At 31.6% G+C, this 12,100-nt stretch overlaps 2 protein-coding genes across 2 annotated transcripts; both read left to right on the top strand.

Annotated features, from left to right (window-relative positions):
* Window positions 1–3,270: 3,270 nt before the first annotated feature.
* LOC105636252 (class V chitinase) lies at window positions 3,271–4,897 on the top strand. Its single transcript, XM_012219481.4, has 2 exons — window positions 3,271–4,409; window positions 4,657–4,897. Exons 1-2 carry the CDS (start codon window positions 3,317–3,319, stop codon window positions 4,677–4,679), a joined length of 1,116 nt encoding a protein of 371 aa, XP_012074871.1. The 5' UTR covers window positions 3,271–3,316; the 3' UTR covers window positions 4,680–4,897.
* An 858-nt stretch (window positions 4,898–5,755) lies between these two features.
* On the top strand, window positions 5,756–10,264 carry LOC105636251 (serine/threonine-protein kinase AFC1). Its single transcript, XM_012219480.4, has 12 exons — window positions 5,756–6,122; window positions 6,268–6,448; window positions 6,636–6,662; window positions 6,896–7,049; window positions 7,133–7,181; window positions 7,300–7,414; window positions 7,640–7,731; window positions 8,306–8,462; window positions 8,536–8,600; window positions 9,060–9,157; window positions 9,259–9,364; window positions 9,823–10,264. Exons 1-12 carry the CDS (start codon window positions 6,012–6,014, stop codon window positions 9,979–9,981), a joined length of 1,314 nt encoding a protein of 437 aa, XP_012074870.1. The 5' UTR covers window positions 5,756–6,011; the 3' UTR covers window positions 9,982–10,264.
* The last annotated feature ends 1,836 nt before the right edge of the window (window positions 10,265–12,100 follow it).

The raw sequence follows: 12,100 nt of genomic DNA, 5'->3' as shown, positions 1-12,100 counted from the left end.
TTCATACTCCATGTCAGCTTTCCGTTCAATATCAAAGAGTTATTTTGATGGATGTCCTTTAAACATAAATTAAAGATTTGATATATGTTTGGCAATAACTTTTTAAGTAACTTTTAGTATTTTAGTGTTTGAATTAATTTTAGATGTTAAGGTATTATTGTATAAAAAGTTAATTCATGTGACGTTTAATTTTTAGCATTTTATGAAAAACTATTTAAATAGCTAACAATTAAACGCTATTAAAATAACTGACAATTACCAAAACAGTTAATTTTACCGAATAAACTTTTAATATTTTTTTTTACGTAACAAATTAAAATTTCAGTAGCGTATGTGATAAAGTGTATACTTCATGTCCAACAAGTGAAATTAAGCCTAATAACACAAGTATCATTTTTACCAAAATCCTTAACATAGAGCTTACTTTCTTTTATGAAAAATGCAATATCAATCAATAAAGCTTCACACCAAAATATAGCACAGTAATAAATGCATTTACGACCTATTAATAGATTCGTTGTTAAAATCCCCTCCCTCAATATTAAAAATAAAAGTAAAGTTTCAATAAAATACAAAACACACTAACTCAAGAATTTTAAAGTTATCTTTCTTTTCTCTTTAATAGCAATTACAATACTATGTGATTTTAGAACACCAAATGTGTGTATGTGTTAAATGAATGTACTGAATGATATCAATGAGTTAAATTGTATTTTTTTTTTAAAATTAATTCATTAGTCATTATTTATTTTTATCCATTTGCAATTTATAACACTTATTTAATAATATTTTTTCTTCTATTTGATCTTCAACCATACAATTATGAATCTAAATTTTTTAAAAAGAATCATAAAAATTATATAAGTATTTATGAAATAAGTATCAACTAACTGTCCTATCTATTTAAAAAAAATTGAAAAAAAATTGTTATACATTAAATTATACAGATGTATAAATATGATATGTTTAAACCAATTTTCATTGTCAAATGAAGGTCTTAGCCTCTGGATAAACTAAATTTTTTGTGGTTTAAATTCTATCATTATATGTTAATAAAAAAAATGTATTAATATATGAATTTTGATTTTTTTTTTTTACTGTATAAGAGATGAGACACCATGCACAAATTATTTGAAACACGCCTCAATAAATATTATCGAAAACATTTTTTTTTAATTGAAAAAAGAAGATTCGAATCTGGATCTATTGTTAGCCCGTATATCTACTGGGTTATATCTTAGTGTGCAATATCATGGAAAACGTTTAAAATTGTTACAAAATGCAAAATCTCTGGACTACCAAGCTATGAAAAGTCAATCAAACTTTCTTTGTCATACTAAATGCTCAATATATGACCATTTCTTGTTTTCATGGACCTCTCTATGCTTCAAATAAATAAAAAAGAAAAGCATTTAATTTCACTTAAATGAACGGAGCCGTTGTCCATAAATTTGTCATTTAATGGCCTTTATACATTTTAGTAGAAAATTCAACGAAAACTTGCAAAATGTAAATAAATAAATTCAACATTCATTTTTCACCTCCTCTTTAATGACAAGCCAAATGCTGCAATTCTCATATTCTACTACATCTGTTCTATAATACTCCATCTATTTCTAAATATAAGTCATTTTTGGATTATTATTTTGTCCGAAAATATAAATTATTATGAGTATTTTAAGGAGTAATAAATTATATTCTTCCGATGTTACTCTTATTTATATTAGATATAATAATACTTTCACAAGTAACTGTTGGTTTTGAGATGAAGAATAATATGGTCCAACTACCTTGGATTCTATTATAATCTAGAAGAATTAATTACTTCTTTAATCATTGTGCAAAATCCTTAAATGACTTATATTTTGGGACATAGGAAGTACTTATCACGTCTAAAATTTCACATCCTTAAAAAAGCCATTAAATTTATTTAGGTTATGATAAATTATTAAGTAAACTGACTATACGAGAAAAATCAAACTAGAATTTCATTAATTAGAAATTGTATACAGATATGAGATACAGATCAATATATTTCTATATTTTTATATAAAAAGCATAATAGTAAACCACTTATACAAAGAATAAAAAAACACAATCTTGATTTGATGTATCTGATCGAGTTGACAGAGCATAATATTTGTGCTATAAGAGATCGCTTACTTTATTTGATGGCTATTTATGGCCACTGACTCCATAGTCTTTCTACAAGTCTGATCTGATTACTTTCGAATTTCTTCCTTCCATTGGAGAAGAGATTTGCACTTCTTTCTACATAACTATCTAAATAATAAAGGATGCTAGACAAAATCACCATAATAGTGATAACAATAACTCAAAACTAGATTTGAGGATAAAATCTTAATATATGGGTAGCAATAAATCCTAATATAAGGGCAACAATAACTCAGATCTATAAACATATCTGAGGATTATTTGCAAAAAAACCAAACAAAAAAAAGGAAGGAGGTGGCTACGTGTGAGAGCTCACCGGTGCAAGAAGAGAAGAGAGGTTTTTTGCTTGCCAACACCTTGACTTGACAATATGGAATTAAATTTTGTTTTCACAAGTAAATTGACTATATTACTCTAATTTAATATATCTAAATACCAAATTAAATTTTAGACTTTTCAATTCTCATGTTTGTCCAATAGTTGTGGTAGAGAGATTTTGGGAATACAAAAAGGTAACAATAAATAAAGATAGAGAAACTTTTTGAAGAATTGAAGCAATAATTATTGGTTATATACAGAGGGTTAATACGGAAAAAAAAATTTATCACTCCTTAAAACCATAAATATGAGAAGTATTTTGAACAAACTATATTCTCAAATGTGACAATTATTATATAACGAAGGTAGTATAAAGAATATGAAAAAGATTGAGAGGTACTAAATTTTTATCATCTATAAAAAAAAGCTATCAATAATGTATATAGTAAATGTTAAAAAGGAAGATTACTCTTGTGATATAGCTACAGTACACAATGTTCTTTCTACCTATATGTTCCATACAAATTAAAAAGGAAAAAAAAAATATACTAAATTATATCCTCATATTAACAAGATCGAGTTATAGAATTGCTAGCTTGGAGATGATTTAACATGATCATTCTTCGGTCCAAAAGAGATCAGTCTCTTGTTCAATTGTTAAACAGACGATAAGAGGATACCCTTAGTAATACTAATAAAAAAAAGAAAAAAAAAAAACGAGTCAAATGTTGAATTACATTGAAGAAACCATTAAGACTATAAATAAAGATAGATGTACATGTATCCAATCCATCTTTCTTAGCTCTCTCAAAAGTCTTCATCAATGGCATCCAAAACCCTTTGTTTTTTAATTTCCACCCTTCTTTTTGTCTTCCAATTCCACTTCTCCATTGAACAAACAACGGTTGTCAAAGGAAGCTACTGGTTTCCAGGAAGTGGTTTTCCAGTTTCTGACATAAACTCTACACTTTTCACTCACCTTTTCTGTGCATTTGCTGATGTTAATTCTCAAACCTATCAAGTTACTATCTCATCCTCAAACCAACCCCAATTCTCTACTTTCACACAAACAGTCAAACAAAAGAACCCCTCGATAAAAACCCTTTTGTCCATTGGCGGTGGAGGTGCCAATGTTAACACTTTTGCTTCAATGGCTAGCCAACCCAGTTCTAGAAAATCATTCATCGATGCATCAATAAAGTTAGCAAGATCTTACAATTTTCATGGCCTTGATCTTGATTGGGAATACCCTTCTAATTCTACACAAATGACTAATTTTGCTTCTCTTGTTACTGAGTGGAGAGCCGCTGTAGGCACTGAGGCTCAAAACTCCGGCCAGTCACCATTACTTTTATCTGCTGCAGTTCTTTACTTATCTTATTACTACTCACCATCTGTATCATATCCAATTCAAGCTATATCAAATAGCTTGGATTGGATAAACTTAATGGCTTACGATTTCTATGGTCCTGGTTGGTCTCCATCTAGTACTGGACCACCCGCTGCATTATACAATCCTGGTCATCAAGAAAGTGGAGATAATGGGGTTAAATCTTGGATTCAAGCTGGTTTATCAGCAAAGAAAATAGTTTTAGGATTTCCTTTCTATGGCTGGTCATGGCGTCTTGTAAATGCTAACAACCATGGACTTTTTGCTCCAGCTAATGGAGCTGGTCTTGCGGGAGATGGATCAATACGTTATAACAAGATCATACAGTATATAACCCAAACAAGTGCTACAAAAGTTTTTAATGCCACTGTTGTTACTGATTATTGCTACAATGGAACAATATGGATTGGATACGATGATACACAGAGTATTTCGACAAAGGTTTCATATGCTAAAGGAAAAGGATTACTTGGCTATTTTTCTTGGCATGTTGGCGCTGACAACAATTGGGCTCTTTCTACCAAAGGTTAGTATTGATTTTCATGCAGGTAAAATTTACTCGTAGCATTGAAAAAGTACAGGAGTTTTATGTTTTTTAATAAATATAAAAAAAATCTTTTTCTCAATAGGTTTTTTACAAGATTTTTCTTTTAATTGTTAGAAATTATGCAATTCTTTGAATGCTTTGTCAAATTCTATTTTATTATTATATTGTATCTAAATTTTTTCTAATTTCCACTAATCTAATGTAAAATTTTCTTTGGTCATGGCAGCATTCCAGACATGGGAAGCATAGACTTCACTCGGTGGTCAAAAAAGGAATAAAAATTAAGGAATAAACCATAGCTATAAGTATAAAAATTCTATTAAAACAAATTAAATGTTACCAAAATTTAAAAATAAAATGCTATGGATCAATGTACTCGAATGCTTTTTTTTTTTTTTTATATTGTAATCATCTCTAAGAATGTCAAACCCTTTAATAATATTAATACGAGAACTATTGTGTTGTAATTGCTTGTGGGTAATCTCTACCTTTAATTTTGCCATCTAAAAAGGCAACTTTGAGGATCAAATCAAAATAAACATTTATTTCATATCAACATTTTCCATTCTCCATCGTCAATCGGTTCTCAATCTCATACCACGTTTATAATCCCTCAGTAACAATTTTTTATAGTTTGATTTAAGGTTTGTCGTCTCGATTTAAGATTTATCGATTCTATAAAATATAATAAAATCTAGCCAATCAATTTATTTATAATTGTTATCAATTAATTCAATAATTCTTATAATATAAGTCACTCTTTATCTAACCCAAAATTTAGTTTAGTAATCATAAAATTGTTTTATCTCCATAATTAGGTTTCTAATGTCGTGTATGCATAACTTAACTTCTAGCTTTAATTAAAATCATTTTCCTCTTTCAAACTTTGAAAAATTCATAAAATGGAAAAGGAATCTTTCAAGAAAACACAAAATAAAATATTTAGAACATCATTGACAACCATGTTAGGCATTTTTCATCACTGGTTATCAAGATCAATTCTTATTCTATTATTGATTTTTTTTTTTTTTTTGGAAGGAAATTCTATTATGGAGTTCATTTAGTTTTGATGCTTATGTTTATTAAAAATAAAAAAATAAAACTTGGGCTATAGTCTAATCGATGCAAGGTTGCAGGCCTTAATTTGAATTATTTGGGCCTAATAGGCCCAACAACACCCTACTCGCTTCCCACTAAAAAAGGCAACAGCAACGCCAAAATTGTTGATCCTCTTCAATCATGAAGGAAGGAGCTGGTGGTCCCAGAAGCAATCAAAAACAAAATGTGGGCCCCAGTCTAACCCATTCAAATTAATCGTGGTTAGATTCCACTCTCTGGTTAATCCCTCTTTGCAGATCTCTATCTCTACAGCTCCTTCCTCAGCTTTGCAGATTCTATTAGGGTTTCAGAATTCATTCGTAAAATTCAAAAAAAAACTCATAATCTTCTTCTGAATTGCTCTCTAACTTTGCAAATTCTGTTGTTCTTTGTTGTTTTTCTTTTCAATTTCGAAATTGGGTCGGAATTAAATGGATCCAAGGGTTCTTTGATTTCGCTGCAAATTGATCGGAGTTGAGACAGATGGAGACGCAGAGGATAATCGAATTGCCACATAGAAACATGGATAAACGTCCTCGAAAGAGGCCTCGTTTAACTTGGGACATGCCTCCTCCTCCTCTTCCTCCTCCCAAGGTTTCAATCTCTCTCCCTCACACAATATGTTGAGCTTTTTGCTTTGTTGAAATTATGTCTTCTGCTTATGGAAATTATTATTCTTTTTCCGATTTTGCTGAATTTTGTGTTTATTTCTGTTGTTTATATCATGTGTGTACTGCAGGTCCTTTCAGCTATGTATTATGGGCAGGATTTTGGGAACGGAGTAGCCATTCCCAATTATGCATATCCAAATATGTTTTACAGGGATGTTCCCGTTCCTCGACATGGCTCCCCTCCTTGGAGACCTGATGATAAAGATGGGCATTATGTCTTTGCCATTGGCGAGAGTTTGACACCTCGCTGTAAGCATTTCTTAAATTATGTAATCACTTCATTTTCTAGGGGGTTCTAACAAGTTGCAGAGTTTGTTCCTTGCTGTTGATTCTTTCATTTTCATTTGGTCAACTTCAACTCTGGTGTTTCTATTTAGATCTGTAAGTGAGCTCATAATCGTTTACTTATATCTTCTCTTTTTCTTGGATCTTGCAGACAGAATTCTTAGCAAAATGGGTGAAGGTTGGTACTTTTTTTCGTTTTGATTCACTAGATCATATATCATTTGAATGTATTTATGAATTTTTACGAAGTGGAATCCTTTTAAGTTCGTAGAATAAAATATCATGCTTTTGTATCTGTTTCAAATTTTCAAGGTGTGGCGGCATAGGCTATGCATTTTGGCGTTTTTACTATAACTGGAGTAGTACTTGTGATCATTCTTTAGCTGTAATTCCTTGGGGTTATTCTGGCAGGGACATTTGGGCAAGTTTTGGAATGTCTTGATAATGAAAAGAAACAAGTCGTTGCAATAAAAATTGTTCGCTCCATACACAAGTATCGTGAAGCTGCCATGATTGAAATTGACGTCCTACAGAGGCTTGCCAGGCACGACATTGGTGGCACTCGGTAAGGATGTTGCATATTTTTCCACCACTATCCATTGTAGAAGTTTGAAGTGATTTTGGTATAAGCAATTTTATTCTTTGCAGTTGTGTGCAAATACGGAATTGGTTTGACTATCGTAATCATATTTGTATTGTAAGTATTTATTAGTACCTCTGATTTGATTAATTTGAAGGGGCAGTCCATGTTCCTACATGCCTAAATTTCTGTGAGTTAAAGAACTTGCGGATAAATTTAAAAATGGTTTCAACAGGTCTTTGAGAAGCTTGGACCAAGCTTATACGATTTTCTCCGCAAAAACAGCTACCGTTCATTTCCCATTGATCTTGTTCGGGAGCTTGGCAGACAACTTTTGGAGTCTGTTGCATGTGTGTGGACAATTCTTGTACCATTTTTATCTTATTTTTATCGACTTAAATGCTCAGATGCTTTAAAGAAAGCAAGATATGGGCATGAATAGTTACTCCACTGTCATTTTTTCTTATATTCTTTTGGATTGCCAAAGTAATTGTTTTTAGGCTACTGCAGAGTTGGTTGATAATAATGGTAACCTTTTTCCTCAAAGATTGTTGATTAGTTCATTTTGTTTGCAGTTATGCATGAATTGCGGTTGATTCACACAGATTTGAAGCCTGAGAATATTCTACTTGTTTCCTCTGAATATATCAAAGTTCCAGATTATAAGGTAACATTTATTATAGGTTACCCCAGTTTTCTTATTTTTATTATGCATGCTGTTATGACGTATTCTACATATCAGTGTATGCATGATTGAGGCTTTGTGAGATAAATGAGGTAAAACTAAGTAATTTTACAGGAGCTTATACCCTTTGAAGACCTTATATCTTCCTTTCTTGCTTGGATGTTCCAATATTTTAATAACTATTTGGTGATTGTATTTCCTTCTTTAGGATGGTTTGGAGATGAGGTGCAAGCTTTCCCTCTTCCCACCTTTCTTATGTTAGATAATATTGTGGCTGGTGGCATATTTGTTTTAATTTGTAACTGATGTTAAAATATACACCTGGTCCTCTATATATTTTATTATTTAAATTAATCATTACAGTCCCTAGCTAGTAGGATAGATGGATCTTTCTTTCTTTTTTTTTTTTTTCCTAAATTTTTGACCCACAGTCAAAGCCATATCTGATTTCCCTTTTTCTTTCTTTGTCTTTCTTTTTCTTGTTTTTTTTGGTGCTGATGCAATTCATCTGATAGTTCTGTTGTTTCTTTTTACATTTTCTTGCTTCATGAATCAGTTTCTTTCACGGTCCACAAAAGATGGCTCCTATTTCCAGAATCTGCCAAAATCAAGTGCTATTAAGCTCATTGATTTTGGGAGTACTACATTTGAACATCAGGATCACAGTTATGTGGTGTCAACGCGCCATTATCGTGCACCAGAGGTTATCTTAGGTAACTATCGTGGAGCTATGGTGGTTGATGTTTTTATACATGTCTCTTTCCAACAATTGGATACTTACTGCAGGACTTGGATGGAACTATCCTTGTGATTTATGGAGTGTTGGTTGCATACTTGTTGAATTATGCTCTGTAAGTAACTTAACATTTAGTTTATATTGCCTTCCATTAGCTTTCATTTTATATGGGAACTCTTTTACTAGTTTATTTGTTATGATGTATAATGATTCTGGTACTTAAATGTAGAGAAAGTGTTTGAGGTTCTGATGTTGCAATCATTAGATAGGATTTCATTGGTAAAAAAAAAAAAAAACAAAGGGAAAAATATTTTCAGTCATTTGAAATGTAGTGTTAAGGTTAGTATCATCTCTCTGGTTAATGCAATTAGCCAATTACAAAACTATGTATCATTTGAACAGTTTAATTGATGTGAGGTTTGTCAGGCATGTTATCATGCTACTAAATAGGATGCTTTGAGAACTGTTGCTTCAGTGAGAAGTTAGAAGCATGATTCAATATTTTGATAATTCACTTGCTGTTCTGCTTGTTTATGTCTAACTTGTATTATTCATGTTTTTTTTCTGTGATTAGGGTGAGGCCCTTTTTCAAACACATGAGAACTTAGAACATCTTGCCATGATGGAAAGGGTTTTAGGGCCACTGCCACAACATATGATGGTCAGAGCTGAGTAAGAGAGATTGCTTTTATCTTCCTTTATGTTTGTTTGTTGACTTGTTCCGTAACTTCTTTCCGAAAGAGCACCTCATATTATGCCCTCTGTTGTTGCAGCCGTCGTGCTGAGAAATATTTCAGGAGAGGTACACGATTAGATTGGCCTGAGGGTGCAACTTCAAGAGAAAGCATGAGAGCAGTTTGGAAATTGCCTCGACTGCCGGTAGTTTGTTTAAAACTTGTCTCGTTTAATTTACTTGTAGAGTTAACATCAATCTTGGAACATTTTGTTCATCTGTGATACACGGATAGTCTTGCATCTAGAGTTGTTTAAATTTCTTTAGTTGTCAGGATTATCTTCCTTAATTTATCTATCTTGAAAACAGCTAACTTTGGGCACTCTATCTCTGTAAAATGCTACCCAATCTAATCCTTTTATCTTGTGCTATTTTCTTGCTAAAGAACCAACTTTATAACACTGATTCTTTTCTGGAACGTTGATTGGTTCTGTTTTTCATATAGAAACATTGATTTTTAGCATTTTCTATAGATTAGGTTTACTTAGTTTTTTCCCCTCCATTTTTTATTCTTTTTGTGTCTCCATTCTTTTCTGTATTCTCCATTATCTATTTCTCTCTCCATCTCCTTATGCAAGAAGTTTCATTTATTTTTTTCTGGCAGAACCTAATCATGCAGCATGTAGATCATTCTGCTGGTGATTTGATTGATCTCTTGCAAGGGCTCTTACGATATGATCCAGCAGATCGACTCAAAGCCAGGGAAGCTCTGAGACATCCATTCTTCACAAAAGATCCAAGAAGGTGTGGCTACCCTTTATAATGTGGACACACCTCATTCTTAAAATGAAGAGGCTTTGAAGCAAAAGTCATATAACAAGGAGATACCTCGTCGCAGTTGATGTCGTGACATTTATTTAATATACAATTGTTTCCATATAGTAAAGAGTAATATCTTTCCTCCCATGCCCTTTTGTCGATTGGTGTGTTTCTGTTCTATGGTGATCCTAATTGATCTATAATTTCTGGTTTGTTTTGTGATGTTCGTGAAGTAAAATACTGAAAATACCAATTATAACAGCATGTGAGAGTTCCTTCTCTTTTCATCTCTTTTTAAGAGAGAGTGGATTAATGTCACACTAGTATAAAATTCTCTCGTCCAAAAAAAAAAAAAAAAAAACCTGCGATAATATTAATTAATTATAAGTAAAGTCAAATTTTAGACATTTCTGTTTGTTATCTTTGTTCAGGAACTCGGCAATTTGTTGAGATGCAGAAGAAAACCTATCTTTATCATTTCGAGGTGTATGTAAATTGTTTATGCTTTTGGAAAATTTTTTTTTTGCCTTAAATCCATACATTTGCTAGTGAACTTTGTTTTCTTCCTATGGCGCACTAAATTAATATTTACATTCTTCTAGTATTAACAGATAATTTAGAGGAAAATTGTTTCAAGTCAAAATCACGTTAAAGAGGACAATTCACAGATTACCATTGTGAAAAATCGAATACCCTTCTTGACCATTTTCCTCTTTCTCTGATACCACGAAATGAGCTCATTTGCCAAATGATGGTCTTTTCAACTAATCTCCCCCGACTCGACCCAAAGTAACTCTACACTTATTTAGAGTTTTCTTCGTCGCTCTAAGCCAACCCAACAACACTAACAATTGCATGAAGTGCAGGCATCTTCAGTCCTTGGTTTTTAAGGTTCTCTGCCTGCAGTAATACTTAGTTTTTAAGTATTAGTTTCTCAAATTGGTTTGTTGATCATTAGATGAACTGCAGGCAAACATTGTAAAGCATGCCACCTTTGACAGTATATATTGGTCATTGGATTTCTTCTTCTCGGCCTCTGTATATTGATCATTATGTAAAATTGGTTTGGATTGAAAGGTCGAAAGGATTTATGAATTGAATTCTGGATCTCAAATTTATGGAAAATTGGGGATTTCCCTCTTTTATGGTGGTTAATTTCATTAAGGTTAACTTCGCGATTTATTTATATTCTATTCCCTCCTTCTCTCTGTATTTTTTTTTAATAGTTATTTTTGATTTAAAACGAATGAAAGGACTTATTTAGAATAGTAAATTAGGGACTTCAAATTACAGTCATTTGTTAATATTCAAATTAAGTAAGTGTTAATTTGACTATAATTTAGGAACATATAAGTATTTTACTCATTTTTTAAATGACATATTGTGTCCTTGGAATTTTTTTTTTTTTAAATAATGATGCATATCTGGCTAGGCTAAGATAGGAATGGCAGTGGGTAAGGTTCAGGTGGGTAGTGCAATTCCCATCCCTAAACCTATCCTTAATCTCGTATTTTACATGATTCTAGGAGTGTTCATGGGTTAGGTTGAGATGGAAATTGCATCTATCTCAGTCTCATCCTCAAAAATCCATACATAAGAAATGGACTCGTTGTACCCTCTCAATGGGCATGTAATTTCATTCCATTTCGTCTCATTTTTTAAATGAGACGAGATGAAAATTCAGATGTACGGGATGAGTCGGAATGGAAATTTGAAAATTAATCAAGATGTTTCATAATATTACTAAATTATTTTTTCACCGAAGAAATATAAAAATTGCTAAACTTATTAATTCAGGACGATTTTTAGGAACATATCAAAATTCTTACGGTCTTGTGCATAATCCTAGCTGATACTCTATTAAGTAATGTTATATTCATTCCTAAATTCAATGGCGTCGGTTATGCCCATGGATACTCGTTACCTACATGTATATATTTACTCGCAGACTCCATTTTGAAAATTATCATTCAATTAAAAAATAAAAGAACTTATTTAAATTTGAAAATATTATATAAAATTTATACTATATATAAATGTGAGAAGAGATAATGAGAATTTCAATAATACTTTTTATAAAATTTGAATATCTTAAAATAGCTTTAGCCATGACTAATTAGAAA

Source organism: Jatropha curcas, chromosome 2, assembly GCF_041381405.1.
Source record: "Jatropha curcas cultivar XTBG-Jc1 chromosome 2, XTBG_Jcur_1.0, whole genome shotgun sequence".
NCBI lineage: Eukaryota > Viridiplantae > Streptophyta > Magnoliopsida > Malpighiales > Euphorbiaceae > Jatropha > Jatropha curcas.
Note: the sequence above shows the minus strand (reverse complement) of the source record. Positions and strands in the feature narration are given on the sequence as shown.